This window comes from Aspergillus niger (assembly GCF_000002855.4).
Source record: "Aspergillus niger supercontig An07".
Taxonomy (NCBI): domain Eukaryota; kingdom Fungi; phylum Ascomycota; class Eurotiomycetes; order Eurotiales; family Aspergillaceae; genus Aspergillus; species Aspergillus niger.
In genome coordinates, this window is record NT_166523.1 from 492,024 (window position 1) to 516,723 (window position 24,700).

Genomic DNA, 24,700 nt, shown 5'->3' on the forward strand with positions numbered 1-24,700 from the left:
TGCTGATGTATTACAGGCTTTGAGGGATACCTTCTTACTTTGCACAACCGAGTTTGACGTGGAAGGGGCGTCTTCGAAACTTTGACCTTTGGCACTACCTGATCTTTGCTATCTCTGCGTACATGGCCTCCGAACACAAACACACTCTTGACATCTAGATCGATCATATACATACAATTGAACCTGCCCCTGCCCGTTGTATTGAGATATGATGATAATAATATTATAGATGTAGTATTCAATAAGAACGCTTTTACTTCTACATGAATATAGGTCCATAATAACAGGATCAGTACCAGTGAGTTGGAGAGACGATACACCCGTCGTCAGCTACGAAGGAGGCCCATCGTATGCATCTTCGCCCGTCACAGGATGTCTCAGGGTCGAGATCAATGCATGGAGTTCCAGAAGACTGATGTGGACATGTCCTTCCTCGAAACGTAAAACTTGGAAGAGAGCGGTAAAATGGCTCTCAGGGTGGCCTGTGAGCATTGCCGAGCGTTCTCAAAGGTTTCAATCCAGTCCGATGACTAGTACCCTTCTATATACAGACCAATCCTTTCTGCGAAGATTGCCATTTTTAACTCTTTCCCTTTTTTCCTTTTATTCCTTTTATATCAGGAGAGCTCACGGATAGGATCAGACGAGCCGTACCTCCTAGGAAGGTTCACTAAGCCCATAATTGGAGTTTTCCTAGGTGGACTGGAAGAACGGAAGCGAACAATTTGGCATTAAAGACAACGGCAGTCCCAGAGACGAAGATCATCTTCATGGGATGCGACGTTTCATGAGACGGCATCTGAGTTCCTCAATACCCAACCAATTCGTCGCCATGTGCTCACGGCTCTAAATGTGGTAGCCACATAAATGTAAGCAAGCCTCAGAAGTCTGCTAGGAGGGCATTCGTTGCCTTGTTGAATGTATCTTGGCCGCACAGTACACATAGCGCTCAGTGTGTACTAGAGCTTCCATGCATGATGCGCTGGCTTATCCAGCCAGTGCGGGATGGCGTATAAGTAGCTGGAGACGCACATGGAGAGGAAGATAGAACAGAGAGACCCCAGTCTGCGCCAACGGGATTGCAACATTGGCGTCAATGCTTTCTGAAAGCCCTGTGGTACCGCAATCATCTAGAACATTGGCCAATGGCATTGATACTACCTTCCCAATTGAGGAAATTGTGTTGTCTCATCAGTTTAAGTAGCTGGGGGCTTGAAGAAAAGCAATAGTTTCCCGGATAATATAGTCTTGCATGTTAAGCAATCAGGGGATATACTCATTGCATTCCGAAGATATTCTGCATTTCTGAGGAGGTATGAGCAGGAAACACCCGGGCAATTAATCTGTTTGAGAACTCTAGTGGTCCCCAGATGGTCCCCTCATTCACGAGAAGCGAGAATACCATGTTTATTATTCTGGTTTCAAGTCATCCTGTGCAGTGGAGGAATCTCAGAAACAAGCATCAGGCTCATAACCTGAACTCAATGTCTTTTCTATCAGACGTACATGTTTATGGCATAATCTCTTCCTCGTTCTCTTCCCCCGGGGTAGCTTCGTCTCGCGGTTATTGACGAATTCCACCGCATATGTCCTTTGATGGTTCACAGAAAGCCAGGAAATTGTGTACTGTCGGTCATGCTTTGAACAACATCATTTGAGACTTGTTTTGGGAAGAGCATTGCCAAGATCTATCGCCTGGAAGGTCTTCGAGCAGAAAGACAAGGGAAGCGTTCGGGAAAGTCATCGAGAATCGCGTCGTGTGTGAGCGAGATGGGCATTATGCAGCTGATGATAAAGAGGAAAAATGAATAGGTAGATAGTCGCAGCTAGTGTGAGCTACATAGAAGAATAGTCAGCGTGCAAGGTTTCTGTCCCTTGTGTTTGAAGTTCGACGTCTTCCATATTTGTCGCAGTGGCGTTCCAAGAGTTGACTCACAGACCAAGCGTTCGAGCTCTCTGACAACTACTTCGGTCTCTGGACAGCTTCGGAAATGGAGATTTGTAGCGATGAGGGTATGATGAATGACAATATGTAGGGAACAATGGCCATGTCGAAGAGCAGCAGGAAAATAGATTTCCAGGTCTTGCCCATGGCCAGCAATCCTGCTGCCAGTCCTCTGTCGTATATAAGGGGAGAAACAGGCATCTAAGTGCCAGCAGGGAGCAAATAAATCACATTGGTTTATATTATTAACACAGACATCATGGTGGATTGTATACCGGCGAATCATGGGTAAAAGTTGCACTGGGCGGAAAATTCGGCTTCAGCCGATATATACTTGGAAAGCTCCTTGTTCGTCAAGTGCTTTTTGCCGCTATAAACAGGGGCCAAATTGATGGCCTTGCAGTGGTCACAGACGATACCTCGACTAGCCTATCGGGCTTAACTGAGATATGTATTTTCGAGGAATTCCATGCCTGCGATAATTAATCCTGTAGCTGCTGCAAAAGTCGCAAAGGCGGCCCTAATGGGTAGCTCATAATAACAATATGCAGCGGCAGACTCTATGAGTCTTCTCCAACACTCTCTTGTCTGATGTCTGGTTCCAACGAAAGGAAAACAGCTATCGACCCACAGCTCCCCCATACCACTGAGTCTGAGGGCACCGGCGAGCTTGTAGAATAGCAGCGAAGAGGCGAGCAATATGTGACAAAGAAAATGTGATCTGCAATTTGCGCATCCTCCGGTCGCATAGTATTGCCAAGTCATGCTGTTACACACTGGGTTATAGCATGGCGATGATAGTGACTTCGTAGTTTCGTCATCCCAGTTTGGTATGATAAACACTTCCAAGGCCGCTCGAGGGCGCACCTGATTTGAATACCCCAGATCGGAGCCTCATAGCCCTCTAGCCGGATACTTTCTCATTGCGCGGAGTGCCTGGAGCGCATCTTTGTCATCGCTATGCTTCTGCTCAAGAGACAGGCTGCATTCATCCCACGCCATAGCACAGATGGGGCCTTTGAAAAAGCTCGGACTTGTGTTAATTTATATGATGCCTCATGTCCCAAGTGGCAATACCTGCTACTTGTCGCTATTGGTGAGAGGAATGTGGCGTCCCTCGAAGATAGTCTTCGCCGTAGAAAAGGGCTCAGGCCTCCCTGAACACCCCGAATGGCCATGGTTCCATCTGATAAATGATGCTGAAGAAATTTGTAAAGATCCCAGCCACGACCGAGTGGATAACTCAGGAGAAATTATGCATAGGAGGAGGTCAAATACCTAAAGTCATGGTAAGAAAGGTTGATTGCGCAGGTAACTGACTAGGCAGCTGCGACATGTCTTCATATGTGTATATAGTACTTTTCTGTTTTGAATTCCTTGTGCCACGTTCTTGACTTTGATATAGAAGCGTGAGTTCTGCATTGCTTTCCATTTGCAAACTTCGTGAAAGCGTATGTGAGAATAAGCTCATCATAAGGGACGGCCGACCAGCCGTGATTTAGGCGTTAGCAACAGCTCGTTGTAAGGTGGCGTCCGAAGCTCCTTGGCCACGTCACAGAAGTAAATCCTGGCTTGCATGCGCTGCAGCAGATGAGAGCGAGGCATCTGTGCTCGTTATTATAGTGGGATCTACGTGCGTCATGACCGTATTTCGAAGACAGAGATTAAGCAACGCTTCGTCAGAGGGAAGGCAACGTTTATATGTAACAAGTCTTCTTCCTGGACTTGGAGTTCCCAGATGCGTTCAGTTTAAATTGCAACTTGTTGAGTATCATTCCACTCTTTCCGCGCCTTGTAACACCAATATCCGGGGTCGGCGGCCCACATTTTCCATGGCCAGATATGACGGAAGCACCGTAGTCATGAATCCCCCAGGGTCAAACACGGCATGATTGAAGGAGCGCATCTCCTAGGAGGCTTTGTTGAACCGAATGGGAAGCCTGTACGCTGAATGCAGTAGTATGTAGTAGAGGGGCTAGCACAGGAGCCATTCGATACCGGATGTGAAGCACGTTCATACCATTCTTTTCATGTTGATATGCCGGATCAACGACGTATTTTGGAGTCACACCTCTGTCAAGACCTCACACCGGGATAACTGCTTGAAGAAATCGAGGAAGAGCAGGCACTAAGTGGAAACCACAAGTAATTCAAGAAAATGAGGTGACTTTTAGTTATCGAGACTTAAATCAAGCTGATCTGGTCATAGATCTGGTGCAATGTCGCAAGATCACCCCCTTCTTTGTGGAGAGATTTCTCGGCACAGTTGCGTCTGCCTTCTAGATGATACTGGAATATCTGTGTGCAGAATGTGAAGCTTCTAATCACCTAGCATCACTGCACGGATCTCAGGCATTAACATGGGTCGTGATACTGTCCTTTTGTTAGTCAATGATTCTGACCCTTGGCATGTCCGCGTCCAGGCTGAGTTTGTGCTCGCTTTCGGCTAGTATCCTTCGATCTCAGACCGAGCCACAGTGACGTTTCTTGTCTCCGTAATAGGGTCTGAATAATAACCTTAAAGTGCAACGATGAAGCCAAGTTCATGAAATGTTGGCTATTCGTCTGGAGACACCACCACCGGACTTGATGGTGGAGTCTTCCGGACAATACCCTGCGTTTTTCGCAATCTTTACCACTAATGGTAGATGTTCTTTGGGAGAACAGGTGATGCTATCAGTTGGGATTATTCGAGCAAGTCACTCGACAATGGTGCTTTTGACGAGAGGAAGCTCGAATTAAGTCTCAAATATGTCGGCGGCCTTGAAAGGAAAGAATTATGGATTCGGCCATGGAGGCGACTGAGAGGGAGGTCTGGGGCATTTAAATACGTGTTCTAAGACCACACTAATGTTAATTCAATATTGACGACTCACATGAAGAATCACGGGCCACGTAGCAGACCATGGGCAAATTGAAGTGCCTGCTAGGTGAATCTATGTATCTATACGGGAGATAACATCGAGATTCGAAATATCGGGGGTATTTATACTTTTTATGATGAATAAACTGCCCTTTGTCAATCGGTCGGCAAAGTCCAATTCCCTTGTCATCGTCTCCGACTAATCCTAGGGAATTGCCGTGAATCCAGAGACCATTCCCGTGCACCACTCTCTGAGTTGGGAGATGACGACAAAGCCGCCGTTTGACAAGTCTTATGAGGTATTGAAAATCTCTGCCTTTGCTCAATTATGACGCCGTCCGCATAGCTGCGCGAGGTATTAGTATTGAGGTGTACAAGAGAGAAAATACAAAATACTATTCTAAGTAGATTAGAGAAAGAGTGAAACCTTATTGTTTACTTTCAGAAGCATCTCAAGAATTCCCGAAATACGAGGGACTAATGAGTTTCAAGATATAAGCCAAAACAAGCTCTGATGAGGTGACTTGATAGGCCATATAACTAAAGATAACCAGGCAGTATTTAATCAGGGACCAAATCCATCAGAACTATCAGGACTGCCAAAGCTACAGGTGATACCAATCCATGTCTGAGAGTCTGGAAATTGAGCAACGTTTGCAGAAATTGCCTGGCTGGTGTCGCCCTGACAGTAGTTATTCCTAACTTTTGTGAGTTGATTGATAAATTGGAACCGGACAGGTGCGCAGTCATACGGGTACAGAGTACAGGTCTCATCCGATGCGACGCGGACAGATCCAATAGGGGCATCTCTATGTTGCAGCAGACGGTAGTCAGTAAATTGCTTCGTTCATAACAGGATGAGGCGGTAGAACAAGAAAAGAGTGGCACTCACCCAGGCAGAGTGATGCAGCCACCGATATTAATGACAGCAGTGCCATCACTACCATGAAAGTTTGCCAATGGGAAAAGCAATGTCTGGACCACCAGTAAGTACCACATACCGAGAACAAGCGACCAAGATGCAATGATGCAACGGCGCGTGATATTCATGGGACTTGACTTACGTGCTCAACAGACGTAGACTGCGCTGCAGTCAAGCTTGCCATGAAGGCGGGCAAGGATAGGGCCGCAAGAAGTCTCATTTTGATATCACCAGTATAGAAGAGATGCGCATAAAATTCGGGATGGGGAGCTAGAATCAGCAGCCAGGTCGGAGAGACTGGCGTATTTATGAAGAAAAGGATGGGTGGCGCGACTGCAAGGAGCTGAACTCGCAAAGGAAAGGACTACCTGTTCCTCCAGAAACTTATAGTGCCTACATTCCGGTGACTCTTTTACACGAAATTGGAATCTGGGAATGCCCCCCTCTAAACTGTCCGCGGATAGACATTACTGTCACCATTCTCACACTGCCTGCCATCTTGCACTTGTCTCTTCAGTGCCACTACTCAGAATGTGTAGGTATGGCAGAAAGCTCTGGATATGCTGTGCTACTGTACAAACACAACTTGCCTATTGCCTCGGTCCAATCTTAGAGACATCTCTCACAACTCCGTTCAGAGAAATACTTTGAGTGAGCGAGTTAGTAGAAACAGTAGTCGACCCGGCAATTGTTGTTAAGGCTGAAGGCTTTCACTACATGTCCTCATGGCGTTAAGTAAAGCTGCAGTTAGTTAGTGCCGGAATAGAGTTCCATAGAGGGTCTGTGTGGATCATGGCTGCTTATTCGTATATACTCTCCTTCGTAGCGTTCCTTGTGTGGCATTTAGAATGTATGCCCCAGAAATATTACCCCAATTTGCTTAGTGGTTAGGTTGCAAGGGTGATGGAACGAGCAGGTATTAATTCTCGACCGGGGATTAGACTGAGGGCGCAATCCTGGGCTCACGTTAGGTTGAGGGATTAAGAAAGGTGTAGAGTCACATGCTTGATGCATAGAATGCCGCCGCGGAGCCTATTAGAAGAAGAGTATATTGGCTATCATTGAGGCATTGGATTGAAACCTTCGGAGTTTCCTCTGTCATGGTGGTAAATTTGTCGTCTCCGATCATATCTGGGAAGTTGCTGAGAAGCCATTCCCACGCGGAGTTCCTGAGCGGCGGATGCCGATAAAGTGAAGCCTTCTCCCGAAATTTCCCTTTTTGGAGTAACTTGGAGGTTAAAGATAATATACTATTGACTGATGTTGGTCCCTCATCTAAAACTTTTTTTCACAATTGTTAGCCTAACAGAGAACAACAGTAAGAAACACACGAGAGAAAATTCTTTTGTGACATAAGATGTACCCCATGATCAGTAGTGGATATAATTATGGCCAATGTCTTCATGACAATGGTTTGTTTTCTGTTGTTCAATATTGAACGATTGAAGTAAAGTACCGTTAAATGTAAGGCCAAACTAGTGATATGCATTATTACTCGTGATTGATTGCAAATGTCTTAATCACGGATTGGTCTTCTTCACTCACAGTGAAACAATAACTACATAAGGTAAGTTCCCAGTTAGGTAAGATTTGCCACTAAACACAGCCATGTCACTCGATATTTATTCTTATCACTTACTGCCAGCCAATTTTGTGGCAGAAAAGGCTATAGATTCTACTAATCCCTAAAACAGTAGCGTAATCAGGTCCTGTGAAAGTCCTCCCACTCTGCCAAATCTCCTGTACATTGTACCCCCTACGTCCAAAACCTACCATAAATGAAACCTCGAACTCCATGCGGGGGTTTCCGCTATTCGAGTGGCAATCATTCCCTCGCAAAATAATCTCAATGACTGCATCTACAAATACCACCACCGTCCCCTTCAATTTACTCAGTAGTCTCATCTACATTGACCTTCCTCCTCGCCCCAGCCCTACCAGACCGAGACTTCCGATCATTCTCATATTCACCCTTCCTCACAAAATATGGAATGCGAGGGCTCACTGGATTACAAGGCTCTCTACTTGGAAGCCAAGGCAGAACTGGACAGAGAGAGGGAAAGAACCGAGAAAGAGAAGAAGAAGCACAAGAAGAATTGCATGAAGCACGAGAGAAATTGAATGAAGCACGACAGAAAGTGCATGAAGCACGACAGCAAATGCATGAAACACGAGGAAGAGAATTTGATGCATGGAAAAGACTTTTAACAAGCACAGACGGAGAGTATATCTAAAAAAAAAATATCTAAGAGCAACAGCAAAAATTAAACCGAGGACATCAAGAGCTCGATAAAGCACAAGAACAGGAAGCGAGGATAAAGAGAGAAGCGGAAGAAGAACACAGCTTAGCAAGCGAGAAATAGAGAGCTGCGGTGTCTACTATAATTCACTGCAATACAGACTCAGAGAGCAGTGACAGCAATCTCAACGAATACAAACCTTCATTCTGCACTCATAAATGCGTACTAAGAAAACTTTGATTACCATTTTCCCAACATTGCACTCTACCAGGAGGCGGGACCAGATATTTAATACCACCCAACCCTTGCGTGTCTCCCAAAGAACTTTGAGACATTTGGCATATAAGGAGCATTCACATGTTTCTAGAGACTTCTTTGAGTAGACTGGTAAATCTCATTTACCTGTACCATTGTCTTCAACTAGTCATAGGAAGTTGCCAAGACTCCTCTTTGTACGTTCTGTTGTCTCTATAACAATGTTTGCCTTTCATTGACCACACTCACATGTCATTGATAGCCTGAGTACAGTGCAAGAAGCCACTGGGTTCGAGAGTGAACAAATGATACCTCGCTATAGATACACTCTAGACTTGTGATACATATTAGATTCCTTGCTGCAATTATTGCTGTGCTTGATTCTACTTGCGGATACTCCACTAGGGCCTATGGAAAATTCCCCAAAGTATCTATTCAATGTATATAGATCGCAGTAGGCATTAGTAAGAAGATGGCGTGTCTAGTACAAGTCTGGACTAATCTAGGCTTCCCTTAATCCTAGCAACATGCGGGTAAACACATGCGGAAGACACCCGTGAAAACGACCATAAAGTTACTCATTCAAGTATCCCTAAAATCACACACAAACGCTCAGGACATGTGTCCATACAGCTTTATACCCCAACGCCAGCCCTGCGTTTGATGTTTTGTGTAACTTCAGCTGGATAAACGCGATTTATTGGCATTCGAATGTCCGAAAGTTTGAGTCACTCTAGACTGATCGATCAGAGACTTCTACTCCTGATATGCGGGTCCTGCCAGGCAGAATCCGACATATTCAGTATACAATTATGAGCTCGTCCAAAGATCGCTCTATGCCTGATGCTGAAGCTCTGGGATCTAGAAATTTCTTTTGTCTTTGAGCTGTCAGAACCACCTCTGTTTGAAAGGTGAGTTGGTATGTGCTTTTCCGTTTTGACGTGATACAGTGGATCTACGATGCAGAATAGCAAACAGAGAGATTCTGGACAAAGGAGAAGTAATAGAAAACAATGATTTGGTTATAGTTGGAAAACAAGAGAAAATCTAATCGTCATGTAGTGAAGAGACAAATATGAATGGTTTCTGAACTATAATCGATACAATCTTCTCGATGATAGTGGAATGAAGATGAGAATGATAAGAGAGAACGAAACACCAGAAACAATGAATCTGGTCTGCAATATCTGATCAGGCGGGACGACACGGATTTCTCCGTTTGTTGGTACGACCTCAGCGATGGAAGTCTTCCAGGTAGGCTACATCTGCATCTGTTCTCCCCCTCATCAGCCCCCCCTTTATGGACGCACCTACCAGGTGGTATAAATGTATAGCCCACATTAATAGCAATTTCGCGTTCTTTGCTTTCTCTCTCAACACAGATATCACCAAACCAACTCTTCGGAATCCCTCTATTCTCTTTGCTCGTGCCACCCCAAAAGCTACATTTACTATTCCCATCGTGATATCCACACATAATGGATCGCGACAGCTCCCCTGAGTACAAGACCCCCCAAGAAGGGATTTCTGAAACATTTAGCGCGGCTAGTGCAGCCAATACAAAAGCTGAGAAAGAAACTCAACGGACTGATGCAGAAATTTTACGGGCTCGACAAAATGCTGATGCAGAAGTTCAACGGGCTCTTGCAGAAGTCCAACGAGCTCGACAAAGTGCTGATGCAGAAGTCCAACGGGCTCTTGCAGAAGTCCAACGAGCTCGACAAAGTGCTGATGCAGAAATCCAACGGGCTCTTGCAGAAGTCCAACGAGCTCGTGCAGCAGAACAAAGTGCTGAGGAAGACAAGAAGCAGGCTCAAGAAGACGAGAAGAAAGCACGGAAAGAGGGGGAAATTTTGAGAAAGGAATTGAAGACAGAAAGGAAACGATCAAGGCGTACGACATTTGGAGAACTTCTTCAACACTGCCATACCATATTCTCAGCACCTCTAAAAGTCGAAGAACTCACTCGCTGCACGAAGGGAAAGATCCCGCAGCCGAAAGGAAAATACTGCCCCTTAAAGTTCGAGCATTGGGAAGACTGTGACACCGAGCAACAGAAGATTTACCAGTCTGTTCGCAAATACCTTGAGCCGCCAGGAAGTGCTGCGTTAAGACTCTTTACATCTCGTCTTGGTTTGGAAAGCATGGGCGAATATTTTGGCAGGCCAATAAGCAGTGAACGAGATGTGGAAGCTCTTGAGCGATTTACCGTGGAGAGCCAAGTTCATAAGATTATTACGGAGCTCTGCAATATACCGGCTGCAAGAGACGAATTCCATTTGGGCACTGGAGTTCGGTTCGACAGTCATGCAAACTGTCTTGATGATGTTGAAGCCGATAGAGAGCAAGACTGGACAGCGGAGAAGGACGAGGAGCCATTAAATTGCCAGAACCCGAGACCAGACCAGTATTGTATCTACCAAGTCGACGGTGACAATGACAACCTGATAATGACAGTCGAATACAAACCACCCCACAAGCTACCTGTCGAGACTATCCGCTTGGGACTGCACCCAATGGAATTTTGGAAGGAGATAGTGAACACTAGAAAGATTCCCACCGGTCAGGAGGATAAGAAAATATATGATGCGGCTGTTCTGACGGGTTCTGCTGTTGTTCAAGAGTATCATGTTATGATAATGAATGGACTCGAGTATTCCTACGTGAGCACTGGACTGGCATTGATCATGTTGCGAGTCCCCTCCAAACATCCGAGCACTCTGTACTACCGTCTCTTTGAGCCCAACAGTGAGCTCACTTCACAGGATGACAAAAGACTCACAGCTCCCTTAACTTCCGTGGCGCGACTCTTGTGCCTCTGCCTGATGAGTTGTAGCTCGGAAGTCCGTGATAAGGTTTGGCGAGAATCGGCAAAAGAGGGCCTGAAGATCTGGACAACAGGCTTCGATGAAATTCCTCTCAGAATTCCGCAATTTGAGCCGGACCAAAGTCCCACTGCTTCGCAACATTCTCACATCACGACCACCATGACCATTAAGAGCCACACCACCTCCTCAGAGTACCAACCATCCCATCCCTCTGTTATGTCGTCGCCTACAGAAAGCTACGAGATGCTGACTCGGTCTTCTATGCGGCGTGAGCGTCCCGCGGACAAAGATATCGATGCAGGCCCCACTAGACAGAAACGCCGAACCGGCGGCGCTGCTAAGCGATCAGGACGCCAGAACGACTGTCTGTTTAGCAGAGACGAGTCCTATGAAGGTAAAGCCTTTTGTACCCAGCGTTGTTTGTTAGGTCTGCAGCGTGGGGGAAGTCTGGACAAACAGTGTCCGAACGTTGCGCTGCACCGAAAAGATGCCGATGTTGACCAACACCCGATCGCTGCTAGATCCTTGGTCCAACAGATCAATCAGCAGCTTAATGAAGATGTTGACCATGGGTGCACGCCCATGGGATGCTATGGGTCAGCAGGTGCACTATTCAAAATTACCTCTTCTAGATATGGGTATACCGTGGTTGGGAAAGGAGCGTCGGCTCATCTTTGGAGGCAAAAGGTCTCGTATGAAGCAGACGTGTACCGCATACTTCACCAAGCACAGGGGTCTGCAGTCCCTGTTTTCCTTGGGACAATTGATTTGAAGACGGCTTACTTCTTACACGGAGCCGTCGAGATCAACCACATGCTCCTCATGGCTTGGGGAGGAGAACGGATCAGGAGCCGTGAGGAAAAGTCCTTTAAACGCGAATTCAGAAGATCTGAAAAGGAGGCTCGCTCTCTAGGAGTATTATGCCATGACCTCCGGCCCGAGAATAGTCTATGGAATGCTGAGCTACGCCGGGCGTTGATTATTGACTTTGATCGTTCGCAACTCGACCCACTTCCGGTCAAAAAGCGACAAATCCTAAAGGGGAAGACAAACCGTGACCCCTACGGCCGAAAGCGGCCATGTTCAAACCCGCTCGATTTATAGGCTATGCATCAACTGAGCCTCTTTTCATATTTTTCTGCCTAACAAACCGGTGGCTTCCCAGGAGCTGCTTGTTGTTGGCATGTTCTCGACACTTTATATGGACGCAGCTCATTCATGCTGCCTTTTTTCCCCTCTCAGACAATCCATATTGGACTAGGTGAGATGTATATTGGATATAATATTGAATATGATGGTGAGTTCTCAGATAGAAAGGAAGCTGAGAAGTTCTGTGGTCTAAGAACAAAAGTACAAACTTATTTCTCGGGAAATTCAATATTGTTGATTCCTGTCTAAGCAACTAGCATCATACAAGTATGAGGCATCATGGATAGAGCACCAAGAATAGATAATGATCAATAATACGTCGCCAAAAGCTCAATCTTCTTAACCACTTCCTCCCCCTTATTATTGAACATCGACAATGTCAGATTACTCCCCGATTGTGTGCCTTTATACCTACAACACACCCCCCAAACATCAGTAACGCACTCATCGAATCCAAGGCAACTAGCCCAGAAGAAAGGCAATTTAAAATACCAGTAATAAGTCGTCTCCCTATCCCCATAAAAGAACTCAATCTCCTTCTCCCCGGTCGACGTGATAATCGCCTTATCGACAGTCCCCTGCGCAAAGGAATTGGCTTTTGGCTGACCAGCCCCATCTCTAGTCCATTGGAGGATCACGGCTACTTTCTCGCCTTGTTGCATGTTGTTGCTGAATATGACGGCGAAGAGCTCGTTCGTGGCGTAGGGGGGGTAGTTTAGTTTGCCGAGGAAGATGAGCATTTTGATTTCCTTTTTTGCTTTGTTTTGGTGGTTTGGGGAGTATTTGGGGTGGGGGGCTTGTGAGAAATTGAATTCTGTTTACTGTTGTAGTCTGTGAGAGATTAATAATGAGGTGTATATGAGCTTATATAGAGGCGCCGATGAGAATCAAGAATACATGGAAGCTGACATGGTCTGCATGGACACAGGGGTCAAGATACGAATTCCACAACCGGTGTTACTTTCTATATTATCTATAAGGTGAACTTCTGATTCTTGTCTTGGCGGGAATGATCATCTATCACGGGGTTCAGTGCATTGTAAGTGACTCGATATAGCAGTTGGATTTGCAATAAGCCTCGTCTCGTGGTCGACACCCGTGAGGCTGTCAGCAAGGTAGATCCTTACTTCGGACCTGCGTCATGTCTAATGTGGCTTGGGGATTGTGTTCGGACGGTCAAGGCAACTTAAGTAGTAATAGTACGTAGTTGTCATTCATGTCTAAGTGGGGCGATAGTGCCTACTAGCATGCCTTGTGTCGTGGCGCCTGCATGGCCCAATGGCAAGGCAATTCAAGTGCAGAGGCACGGGTTACGAATATCATGAGTTGCATGACCTCATCGACATCAGTGATAGTAGGAATATGAACACCAACACCATCTCTCATCACTATTACCCGGCCAATAGTCTATTTCCAAATCCAACGGTATATACAAACACACACTCACACTCAGGCAGTATCAACAACACACACAAAGCTAATAAGATACATCCATCCGCCATCGTTGATCCCACCTTCCACACAATATAGTATAAAATCATTCATATGAGCACATAAGCACAATCCTGTACATGACCCAAGGTCAGAGGAAAACAAAAAAGCAAACACCGCTCCCAAGGTAACAGAACAACGCCATATAATCATGGTCCGGCAACCGGTAAGATGCAACGGGACATATAATAATAAGAGAAGAATAAGATATGTATGGTGTATGTAGGATTATGGTTTTTTCTTCACGTGACTCCCTGATTCGGGCGGGGAGCTCGCGTCATCGCCTTCTAGGATGCGCCAGAGTCGGCGGGGAGAGAAGCCGCTGCTGAAGAGGTAGATGCCCACGAGCCAGGCGGCGAAAAGATTAGTGAGGTGATGGAGAAGGTAGCCGTAGGAGACACCGTAGACGGCGGAGTAGATGGCAAGGGCGAAGAGAAGGAGGGAGGTGATGTTTTTAAGCCTGCTCAGTTAGTTTGGTAGGATACTATGTAGCAGATTGGACATACCGTGTGCTGACTCGAGGCACCATCGTCCCCGTGGTCATGGCCTCAACGAGCAGAATAAACGGCATGACGGACAGCACATTGTGGTGGGAGGAGAATGGCATAAACCAGTGCACCACAAGGTTATGCGCCCACACGAGCAGGACAAGGATGTTGATCGGCAGGATCCACAGCATCAGGAGAAAGATCGAGTACGTAAAATTGGCGAAATTATAATGAGTCGTAGATTTCTAAAAAAAAAAAGTATTAGCAAACGCTAGTCAACAAGGCAAGTATACACACCGTTTCTTTCGCATGCCATTGGGCTCGCACGCAAGTAGCGAGCTGCACGATGCATGCCACCATATAGGCAAACTGATATGGGATAGTAGTCGCGACGAGAAGCAGCAGAACAGCCGTGTTGATCAACCGCCGTCTCGGTGTAGGTGTCGAGAAGGTGGGAAGGTTGCTGACAGAATTAGCAACATTCACAAATAACTGAAAGACGACTTACCCCTTGTCATCACGCTTGATGTACCCCGACTTGCTGTTCAAGAGACCATAGAAGAAAGACAGAACCGAGAGTAGGGAAAGCGCCACATAATTCATCATCACGCAGACACCGACGCTGATCAGACCGAATATAGGAACCAAGAACCAAAAGAATGCATCTTGCGATCCCAGCAGTAGGTCGTTCTTCGTGAAATCAATGGGCGACTCCGTGGAGTTAGTGCGCCAATGAAAGGGATCATCGCTCGGAGGCAGCGTGGTCGATGTAGCCAGAGATGAAGCCAGCAACGACATGGCGAGCAGCAAAATTGGTAAAGACGACCGCAGTGTGCTATCCAACCCTTCTGCGAAGGTGATGAAATAACCTGTCTCGTCATACACCTGAAACTGTTTGCGCAAAACCAAAGCAATTACCAGAATCGGGAAGGCAGCAAAAACGGTGCGATACCGCATCACGAGCTCACCCAGACTGCCCAGGACGTCCACCGACAAGGAGATATCAACCGTTGACTCGCTGCTCGGATCCGTCCACATCTGGAAAGACACTCCACCCAAGCTGGCTTGCTCGCGAAGAGGCGGTGGCATGAACGGAGCGACTCCGTGCAGATTGACATTGACCTGCTTCACATTGACAAAGAACTTGGACTCGTGGGGATCAGGGATCGACTGGCGCAATAGCGGTGCAAACAGCTCGGGCTGTTCTCCGTATCCCCGACGGACGATCTTGAGCTTGTAGTTCAACAGACTCGAATGCAGCGCCGGAACCTTCACCTCAGTGAGCATTGGGCGGTTCGCCGGAAGTCTCATCTTCAGTCCAGCACTGAGCAAGCCGCCCAAGCCCACACGAGCCCGGATGACCGAGTCAGAGCTGTCCGAGAATTCCGCCACCACCCAGCCGCGAGTTGGAGACCGCGCTTTGTCGACCACAGCCACAAACTGATGCTCGACCAAATCCTCCAGGTCGTACTGGAGATATGAGAAGGGAGAGGTCCGGTCATACGCCTGCTTAGAGGTCCGCGTCGACGCAGGCAGGTGTATGCCATCTTCCGCAGCGTTCTTGCAAGCCAGACGCGTCGAGCCCGCGCTGCTCCCAGAAAAGTCCATGTTCATCGAGAAAACGCTGGCAAACTTGCCGTTGTGCAATGGGAAGACACTGCAGAAGAGAACCTCCAATGTCCCCTGCTCTCCGGGGTGATCCAATTTCTGATCTGTGAGAAGGGTGAACTTCTTCCCTGACACACCTTGCGGCGGGACGGGAAGCAGGTGGACGTTGGTATTCGGGCTGTGGCCGAGCTCGCGAAGAATCAGACGCTGGCCTTGCGGCAGGATCAGGTTGGTGCTGTCCTCCAACGTCAATAACGTAGACGGTTCTAGTAATGGTCAGTAAGAGCATTGCCGAGCATTGAGACATACGTACCTTTCTGTGGGAGCGTTCTTTCAGCGGTCGGCTCCAGTCCGGTCAAATACCATTTCTTGAAAATCCGCATGCGCTCGGCCCTGGGCTTTGTCTGGCTGGCCCGGCGGACATCGACCACATCAAACAGCGACTTGATGATCGCCTTGCGGAACTGGTCACACCATGTGATAGATAGATGATCCATACCGATCCAGACATCAGGGATCGTCGATGTGAATACCGTGAAGCCGTGCGTGTCCGGTACCAGTGACGAGATACTAGCGTAGTCCGACGGAACCACCGTATCGCGCGAACCACCCGCGATCGAGATCAGTGTGAGGTGCCACAGCGGGTTATTGTTGGCCCAGGTCTGGGAGTAGGCCTCGCGCCAGTAATCGTTGATTTGCTTGTATGTATGAACGATGTCCGATTCGAACGAGACCGGGGGCTTTGCGTGCGGTGCAGACATGGTGACAATCGTGTTGACCGAGTTGGCCTGGTAATTCGTCATTGTTAACGCCGTGCGTGCAACAATGCCTCCCATGGAATGCCCAATTAGAATGACCGCGCTGGGGTCGGGAAGGCCAGGGTCCCTCCGTGACCGTCGCGGATCATGATAGAGCGAGAGAATGTATGACACGGCTTCGTTGACGTATTCCGCTTGATCGAGTAGTGTCTGGCCATGGAAGGCCGCCAGGTCCTCGTTGAAGTCGATCATGAAAAAGTCCAGGCTGCGGGTACCAGATTTGAGCCGCTCCTCGTCATGTCGGACGACGTCGGCATAGTGTCTCGAAGCTTCGGCGGCCAAAGAGCGAACTTGTCGATAGCTGCCGGCATTTCCGGGGAGGAAGAGGACAGGGGCACCGTTTAACTGGATGCAGCAAAAAAAACACAGTCAGCCTGAGATCGGGGAGGAAACGCCACAGCCACGCGACACAATCATTGGCCAGGTACTTACGCCCAAGTTCTCCTGGTTGTACGGGTCGACACCCTCCTCCCGATAGAGGAACAGATTATACTTGCTCGCGAACCGGGTATGTTCCGTATCGAAACCCACCATGCGGAGGAAGGTAGGACTCATGACGGGAATTCCACAGCCATCGCCGCCAATCTGCCGCTCGGAGAAGGACCGGAGGATGAAAAAGAGGAATATCGAGGCGACCAGGGTAGTGAGCGCGGTCAGGATGGAAACGGGCCAGGGACTGCGGAGGCGCGACGGTCGAAAGCGGAGGTGACCGTCCGGGGAGGCTTCCATGGGCAATCGCTGGGAAGCCAGCGGCATCATAACGGCGGAGGAGCGGGATTCGGTGGAGGAGGAGGAAGTGCGCCAAAGGCTAGAATTTCGGGAACGCGGATTGGAGGCATCTCGACGAAGATCGAAGCTGGTGCCGGTCCTGGCAGCGGCCTGCGGACGCGATTTTTCCGGCGGGTCGAGGACTTGAGGCGCAGGACTCGGGTCTGTCGGGGTGCGAGAGACGGGGGCCAGGGATTCTTCAGCGTCGTCCTCGGCCGGCGAGCCAGACGAGCGTCTGTGCATTGGAAGAGGCGGCGATCGGGATACTCATCCAGCGCGTAGGGGGAGGGGACAAGAACCGGGTTCGTAAGCAGAAGAGGAGGAGGAGAAGGCGGCGGCGGCGGTGGTGTTTCGGGGGGAAGAGGGTAGGATCGTAAGGAATCTGTGGGGGGGAAGGAGGAGGAGCCAGGCGGCAAGGGGATCACGGCTGCTTGTTGGACCCTGAGGAAAAGGCTGGAATGCGCCAACGGATCGGATCGCGAGGAATTGAGCGAATGAGGGATTGCAGATGCCGGTCGGATTAACTCAGGAGAGATATATTAGTCGCGTTGGCGATTGAAGCTGCTCCTCGTCTTCTCTAAGCTTTTCCCTCTGCCCCCTGTGGGTGTTGAGATCGGACCCTTGCAGTCGGGGGGTTCGGATTGGGGACGAACGAGGGAGTGGCCGACCGAGGGGAGATGAGGAGGACGGAGAGATCCCAGGAAAGAGAAGAAAAGGGACCCGAAACGACCGACTGGGAGAGGAGGAGGTCAAAAAGAGAGGGAGGGAAAGATGAAGCCCGAAGCGGCGGAGGAGAGCGAAGAGCGAAGCAAACGAAGGCAAGCAAGTGGAATGAAAGTTGAACGGAAAGTGAGAGCAGCGCCAGTCCCGGTCCGGGGCTTGGCGGTTCTGGTCGGCGTCTCTCTTTCGCTCTCCTCTGGCTCTTGGTGTCGGGATGACGATCTCAATTCCTTCTTGACTCGTGGGGGGAATATTGTGAATAACTTTAGATGAAGGGTATCTAATACATCTGCATTACAAGTAGAAATCGTGGGTAGGGGCGAAAAACAAAAAAAAAAGAAGGATGAGGTGACGATGTTCGAAACCCCGAGGTAGTACCGTCAGGATACATCCACCAGGAGAAGCTAGTTGATTGATGTCAGAGACAGCAGGGGAGACCACATAGAATGAGATTCATCCATGGTATCCTCCATCTCTCCACTGAAGAATGACAGCCATCAACCATGTTGGTAAGAACCATAAACCATAAGCTCATCGCTCCATCAGCCAACTCAAATTAAGGTCATGAATCAGACCCTGAGAAAGAGCATCGCCGATCTCCGCTCCACGAGATTGCGATGCCAATGTCCGAGTGGATCCGTTTCCTTTGATCTCGATCTAAACTCAGACAATTAGCCATTCTACTGACATTCTATACGAAGAGTTAGTCATGATTTCCTACGAGTAGAAAGTAAAATCCAACGTGCATCACAGAACTGTCAGCATCCCTGTTCACTGCAATGCAGTTTAGTTTCATCCGTGCGGGGTTGGCTGGTTGGTTGCCTCAGGACCTCTCCTGACCGGCTGGCTGTATAAAAGGGTCCGTGTGCCCAGGGGAAAGGCCACTATTCGGACATTTTGCTTACTTTCTTTCATCAACATGGACATTCAAATTTCTACAAAGTGTCTTTAGTCCAGTAAGTCAAAGCTTTCCTTGCTACTCAAGAAGAAGAGATGAGTTCAATGATGATCCTCCATCTTCAACCCGGTGATCGGTCCCCAGGGGATTGATGAGCATTGATTATTAAGCAGATCCTGATGTCTTTCTTCCTTCTACTGTCAATTTTGGGTGTCATTGTACCAATGTCTAGACTAATGATATAAATCGGATTACTTTAGGTATCTGCGACATCCCCACTGATCTGCTCTGTGTAGTGGACTCTACAACACGATAGGGTGTTGGGCTAGGTGGAGTGAGACATCTCGGGACGGAGTTAAACAATAATTCGTCCACTGCTTTGTCCAGTGGGCTCCTGTTTGCTGCGGCCTAAGTTTGACGTAGAGATGAATGATACAGAGGCAGAAACAAAGTCGAATTGTGCCAAATTATATTGTTCGAGCTTGAATAAGGATCAAAGTTGCAGACAGCAGACATAGGATGGGGCGAAAAAGTGCAGCTAGTCGGCGGTTCCCAAAAGAAAGGTGCAGGTCCTGCCTGCGATGCAAATGTACTAAACAACAGAACATACCATACAATCTCATGCAATGCGATCGGCTATATAAGTTGAAATATATCACTCTTCTCATTACATCATAACATCATCAGCAGCACATCTAACAAATAGATCAAATCAACCCTCCACCATCCTCGATGTACCCTTCTCCGGATCACCCTCTACCTCCACCTCCCCATCCGTACCCCGTTGTGCCGCCACGACCGCCATATCCCCATCATGCGCGACATCGAACTTACGTCCCAGTCTCTCGGGGCCGATCAATGTCACCAGAATCGTATATCCATACACACACCCCATGAAGATACAAATGACCTTGCCATACTGGTACCGCTTGGTACCATCCTCCGTGGGTGGCAAGGGGAACCGTTCCCCGATCGTGGACTCGATCGTCGAACTAGCCGACGAGACCAGGTTGCCCAGCTGGTAGGCCGTACCCACCGCGAAGGTGCGAATAGCACCCGGCGACAGCTCCATCAAGTGGATGGGGATGACACCCCATGCGCCTTGCACGCAGAATTGTTCAAAGAAGGCGGCGGCCATGACGTTGTGGTTCGTGACAAAGGTGTAGGGGTAGAGGAGCGCGCCGCCAATAATGCAAATGAAGACGATGGAGAAGCGGCGACCGAAGATCTGACTGGCCCAGCCGCAGGTGGTACCACCAGTCAGGGCGCCAAGGTTGGCGACGACCTGGGTGACGGTGACGGCATCGGCGGAGAAGTTGAATTGATTTTCAAGCATGGTTGGGTAGAGATCTTGGGAGCCGTGGGACTGGGATTTGGTTAGTGATGCCCTTATAATAGAATAGATTGAGTAGAAGGATAAATCCAAACGTACCATGAAGTTGAAGCCAGCCATGAGCAAGACCAGATAGATCAGAAGCAGCCAATGTCTCTTCAAGGCCGTGTTACCCTCTGACAAGAAAGTCGTAGTCACTCCACCCCGAACATGCTCGCGAGTGGCCTGGCGCTGGAGGAAGGTATCGGTCTCAGGCAGGAACATCCGGTAAATGATGATGAGCACGGGCGGACAGGCACCGAACCAGTACAGCGGTCGCCATCCATGAGAGGTAGTATTAACCAGGCCGCGAGCAAATGCCGTAGCCAGCAAGTATCCAAACGCATAGCCTTGCTGCAGCAAGCCGGACACAATACCGCGCGCCTCCATGGGACAGTCCTCGAGCGCGGTCGCCGCGGCATTGCCGTACAACCCACCCATGGCAATCCCAAAGAGAGCGCGACAAGCCAAAAATTGCTTATAGGTTTGACAGAAACCCGTGCCCAGCTCCAACACAACAAATAGAAGATTATTCACGATAAAGGGCCACTTCCGACCCCAGCGATCGGCAGCGACTCCAAATGTAATGGCGCCCACGGACCGAAGCATCAGCACCAGGGTGATTCCCCAGGTGATGTCAGTGACAGATTTGTCGAACGTCTTAGCAAGATCGGTGGCAGTCAAGGACACGGTGAAGAAATCGAAGGCATCCCATGTCCAGCCGGCAAAAGCAACCTACAACCGCGGTTAGTCATGGCGCAAAAACGGGGTTCGACATCGGGGGTGAAACATACCCCAAAAAAGAGCCATTGCTTCCGATTGAGGAGCATGAGCGCCTTAAAGGGATTGGGGGCTGGGTTCATCGGAGGCACCAGAGTTGTAAGACGAGTGGCGATATACTTGATGGGACTCATCGTGGGCTGCTCATCCTCGTCAGCAGCCGATAGCTGGACGGGAACGGGCGCCCCGGTGGAGGGCTTGTCCCCTTCGTAGTAGTGGGACATGATGGAAGAAGGGGGGGAGAAAACCACAGCGAGAGCGCGTCTACAAGCGCTGCGCGGGTGGGAGACACGAGGAAGTGGAAGGCAGGAGAGAAGGATGAGCTGGAGGGAGAAAAAAGAAACGGACAAGCCACCAGCTGGCGGGGGACAGGCTTATATGCCCCGATTATCGGGCAGAAGGACGAAGCCCGTGAAATAGGAGCACAAAGCCGACGACGGTGAGCATGGCCGGACAGGTGCCGATCCCTCCCATGACGAGCAGGAGGAAGATGCATCTTCCGGAACAGATGGGTACCGTCAAGTCATCTGGAGAAGCTTTGGAAAGCTAGAAAGGAACAGAAAGCAACGAGAGAGGTTGGAAAGCTTAACGCCGCCCCTCAACCAAAGTTTCTGGGCAAATAGTGAGTGACCGGGGGATTTCCTTAGTCAGGCCGGACGCCATCATCACGCACTGCTTGGGCCTCCTCCACCAGCACTGCTTGTTGTTCCTTTGTTGTTGAGGTTGTTTAGATTGTATGAGCACTTTATTTTATTTCTTGACACATCGTTCGCCATGCCAATTGCTCATCTGATGTCATCGAGTGATCTGAAAACACTGGTTCCATTCCTTCTTTGTTGTGTGTATTTTCCCCCGCCAAGATTTCCCCAGATTTACTGCCAAGAGGCTCTCCATTTTCAACTCCACCAGCCAAGCCCGCCTTGTCACGGCTTGTCTCTTTTCTCCCTCTTCTTGTTTTTCTCCCCTGATCTGGGCTTCCGTCCATGAGAAACTCTCGATGGTGTTTTCTGTTCCATCTCTTGCTTTTGTTTTTTTGCGCCGCAATTTAATGGCCGCACAGGGTCCTATCAACTCTAAATGAATTCCAGACCGCCAATGGCCGCCGGGGTAAGCGAGCGCACCAGGGTGAGAGAGAAGCCCTCACCCCCCGGCCGTGCGTGGCTCCATCGCGGGGTAAAACCCCGAGCTATCCTTACCCTTAGTTCCCATCTAGTCCCAGACTAAACTTTTAATCTCCCACTGGCATCCCGTCAGCCACCAACTTGCTCGCCAGGTTTCTCTCCCAACGAATCAACGGTTTTCGGCCCGGACACGAGACCCAGTTCGTTCCATCCCAAGAATCCTTTTGCGCGCGGATTTTGCCCGAGCGCCCCTCCCATGTTGGTTGAATTACCATTCCTTTCCCTTTCTTATTACCTATCTGTCGCTTCTCAGCTCCGCGGGGGTGCCATGGGGTGAGCCAGTCCCCATTTCGGCCCTGGTCAGCTGGTGCCACACAATCGCTGAATGGTAACCAATCCCCGCTGAGTGGAAAAGAAATTGGCCACCGTCTTACTTGGGAAGTAGCCTATATCCCTCTCTGGGGTTTGTTTTGAAAATAACCCTGCTTTGACTCACCGGTGCGATGGTCGCACAGAACGCCTAGATGTCGGCCATCTGGTCACTTACGCACGTACGACTTTTTTTATGCAATAGTTCAGTTCATAGTCAACACTTGTGCAATAATGATGGTGATTATCCCAAGCCTTCATTCTAGGCCAGGCTAGAGTGGTAGTACACACTCACATAGACCCCCGCCTGGCTGGTATACGCTAGCGACACCCACGAGTGAAGCCGGGCTGACTGTTCAAGGTCTTCATCCGGACTATCCTCAACGTCAGTCGGAATAATGGGGATCAAGGAAGGTCAGAACTCACAACAGATACTGCACGTTAGCCACATAGCTCCGAGCCTCGTCCGCCCAACCGAGGGAGTCAAAGAAGCGCGCCAGCGTCTTGGCCACGAACATGTCGTTCCGCCCAAGAAGAGGGAGGTACAGCTTCGGGATGGGCTCATCGCGGCCCGGTCGGATCTCATAGTTCCACATCAGTATGGGCGCTTTAGAAGGCTGTTGGCCTTGCTGACTATTGCCGTTCAGCAGGTCCCATAGCCGTCGGACCAACTCCAGGCCCTGCACCGTAGCCGGATCCTTCAGCCTTCCACCCATGGTCCATACTTCCGTGACCTTTTCCGTCCTCAAATCCCCGAGTACCCCATAAACCTTGATTCGGGACTTGGCCGAGTCGACAAAGTCCCAAGCCAGGTATGTGTACTCATTGAATCCCCCTCCTTCTTCCATGTACTCGATCACCTTTTGAACTGCTTTTCTGTCTCTTCTCTCTGCTGTCACATCCAGCTGGTTCAATGATTCACGTAGTAACTGTTGCATAGGCACGCCAGATGCCCTCTCCTTCAACCTGAGAAACACATACCCCTTTGTGTCCACACTAGCTGCCCCCATTCTTTCAAAGGTGAACCCTATATTATACGTTGACTGTACCGAGTCCCTCTTAAAATCCCCTTGCTTCGCCTTCATTGTTTCCATTTCAGTGATCCCAAAATCCCTAGCGAAATGATGGTACAGCCTGCGATCCAGCCCTCCCAACGTAGACAGCCGGCCAACTAACCGCTCCGTAGCAGTCTGGTTAAATCGATCGCTGAATGTTCCCGCGAACTCACTGATCGGCTCGATGCCCACACGCACAGTCGATGCATGATGATCCTGGAAATTCACGCTCATCTCAATCGGTAGGTCGGTATAGGTCATGACGCTTGGCCAGCGCTGCGGGTACGGTCCCAGGGCGGGATCAATGTGATTCCGCGCGAAGATTAGATACTCGAATTGCATAGGCACAGAGTAGCCGGTTACTTGCAAAAGTCGGCCAAGGAGCGGGCCAATGTCCCGCCACCAGGACGATTCAGCGGCATTAGTTGAGGTTGGGTACTTGACAATTATATCCCATGGCTTGTGGGTCGACTGGGCGTCGGATCCAACGCTTGCCTTCTGATGTTTAGGTGAATCGTCAAGTGGTGATGCCTCCACCTTTTCCGAATGAAATGTGGCTTTATCCATCAGAGAAGATGAAACCGTCTTTGGTCACAGGCGTCTCTCGGGTTAGATGATGTTCACAGATTTTCTGGTCCAGGAGGTTGATATTTCAATATCAACACACCACCAGTCTCTCTCCGAAGGAGGTTGAAGAGTGTCCTGCAGGCATATAGGCATTTAAACAAAGCACGAGATGGCACGCATAACGCCAACACCTGTGTAACCACGAAGATATTTACCGATAGACCTTTTAAATATTACACTGCAGTAACTAAATTCTCCGAACTCCGGTGCTACAGCCCGATGTCCACAACCTATTCCAGCCATGAGCGATTTTTGGTTAGAGTAGGTCGTAGCCCAAAAGATAACAGGTGCTTGAAGAGACCTCTATAGGCCATGAAGATACTCTTTAGCAGGCGCCAACTAGATATGTTTTCTATTATTTATTTTGGAAAGGGAACTATGAT

The 24,700-nt window shown here is 49.0% G+C and overlaps 11 protein-coding genes across 11 annotated transcripts; 3 read left to right on the forward strand and 8 right to left on the reverse strand.

Moving 5' to 3' along the window:
- Positions 1–465: 465 nt before the first annotated feature.
- On the forward strand, positions 466–1,808 carry An07g02460 (hypothetical protein; the record flags this gene model as incomplete). Its single annotated transcript, XM_059748285.1, has 4 exons — positions 466–510; positions 622–697; positions 1,324–1,563; positions 1,675–1,808. The coding sequence occupies 4 exons, from the start codon at positions 466–468 to the stop codon at positions 1,806–1,808; spliced, it is 495 nt and encodes a 164-aa protein (XP_059600875.1).
- Positions 1,809–2,839: 1,031 nt separating this feature from the next.
- Positions 2,840–3,550, reverse strand: An07g02470 (hypothetical protein; the record flags this gene model as incomplete). The annotated part of the gene is made up of 3 exons (XM_059748286.1): positions 2,840–2,927; positions 3,023–3,102; positions 3,434–3,550. The coding sequence occupies 3 exons, from the start codon at positions 3,548–3,550 to the stop codon at positions 2,840–2,842; spliced, it is 285 nt and encodes a 94-aa protein (XP_059600876.1).
- Positions 3,551–4,495: 945 nt separating this feature from the next.
- An07g02480 (hypothetical protein) lies at positions 4,496–5,094 on the forward strand (the record flags this gene model as incomplete). Its single annotated transcript, XM_059748287.1, has 3 exons — positions 4,496–4,589; positions 4,613–4,757; positions 5,037–5,094. The coding sequence occupies 3 exons, from the start codon at positions 4,496–4,498 to the stop codon at positions 5,092–5,094; spliced, it is 297 nt and encodes a 98-aa protein (XP_059600877.1).
- Positions 5,095–5,373: 279 nt separating this feature from the next.
- Positions 5,374–5,950, reverse strand: An07g02490 (hypothetical protein; the record flags this gene model as incomplete). Its single annotated transcript, XM_059748288.1, has 3 exons — positions 5,374–5,617; positions 5,701–5,783; positions 5,873–5,950. 3 exons carry the CDS (start codon positions 5,948–5,950, stop codon positions 5,374–5,376), a joined length of 405 nt encoding a protein of 134 aa, XP_059600878.1.
- A 1,051-nt stretch (positions 5,951–7,001) lies between these two features.
- On the reverse strand, positions 7,002–8,175 carry An07g02500 (uncharacterized protein; the record flags this gene model as incomplete). Its single annotated transcript, XM_059748289.1, has 7 exons — positions 7,002–7,005; positions 7,062–7,205; positions 7,276–7,288; positions 7,370–7,415; positions 7,504–7,583; positions 7,669–7,960; positions 8,170–8,175. The coding sequence occupies 7 exons, from the start codon at positions 8,173–8,175 to the stop codon at positions 7,002–7,004; spliced, it is 585 nt and encodes a 194-aa protein (XP_059600879.1).
- Positions 8,176–9,703: 1,528 nt separating this feature from the next.
- On the forward strand, positions 9,704–12,157 carry An07g02510 (uncharacterized protein; the record flags this gene model as incomplete). The annotated part of the gene is made up of 1 exon (XM_001391298.1): positions 9,704–12,157. The coding sequence occupies one exon, from the start codon at positions 9,704–9,706 to the stop codon at positions 12,155–12,157; it is 2,454 nt and encodes an 817-aa protein (XP_001391335.1).
- Positions 12,158–12,358: 201 nt separating this feature from the next.
- On the reverse strand, positions 12,359–12,942 carry An07g02520 (hypothetical protein; the record flags this gene model as incomplete). The annotated part of the gene is made up of 2 exons (XM_059748290.1): positions 12,359–12,391; positions 12,625–12,942. The coding sequence occupies 2 exons, from the start codon at positions 12,940–12,942 to the stop codon at positions 12,359–12,361; spliced, it is 351 nt and encodes a 116-aa protein (XP_059600880.1).
- Positions 12,943–13,921: 979 nt separating this feature from the next.
- An07g02530 (uncharacterized protein) lies at positions 13,922–17,618 on the reverse strand (the record flags this gene model as incomplete). The annotated part of the gene is made up of 6 exons (XM_001391300.1): positions 13,922–14,153; positions 14,200–14,426; positions 14,479–14,644; positions 14,690–16,055; positions 16,103–16,952; positions 17,040–17,618. The coding sequence occupies 6 exons, from the start codon at positions 17,616–17,618 to the stop codon at positions 13,922–13,924; spliced, it is 3,420 nt and encodes a 1,139-aa protein (XP_001391337.1).
- Positions 17,619–19,705: 2,087 nt separating this feature from the next.
- On the reverse strand, positions 19,706–21,369 carry An07g02540 (uncharacterized protein; the record flags this gene model as incomplete). Its single annotated transcript, XM_001391301.3, has 3 exons — positions 19,706–20,359; positions 20,426–21,100; positions 21,160–21,369. The coding sequence occupies 3 exons, from the start codon at positions 21,367–21,369 to the stop codon at positions 19,706–19,708; spliced, it is 1,539 nt and encodes a 512-aa protein (XP_001391338.1).
- A 361-nt stretch (positions 21,370–21,730) lies between these two features.
- An07g02550 (uncharacterized protein) lies at positions 21,731–22,524 on the reverse strand (the record flags this gene model as incomplete). Its single annotated transcript, XM_059748291.1, has 4 exons — positions 21,731–21,827; positions 21,910–22,119; positions 22,290–22,354; positions 22,408–22,524. 4 exons carry the CDS (start codon positions 22,522–22,524, stop codon positions 21,731–21,733), a joined length of 489 nt encoding a protein of 162 aa, XP_059600881.1.
- Positions 22,525–22,879: 355 nt separating this feature from the next.
- An07g02560 (uncharacterized protein) lies at positions 22,880–24,257 on the reverse strand (the record flags this gene model as incomplete). The annotated part of the gene is made up of 3 exons (XM_001391303.3): positions 22,880–22,897; positions 22,931–23,009; positions 23,062–24,257. 3 exons carry the CDS (start codon positions 24,255–24,257, stop codon positions 22,880–22,882), a joined length of 1,293 nt encoding a protein of 430 aa, XP_001391340.3.
- Between the last annotated feature and the right edge of the window lie 443 nt (positions 24,258–24,700).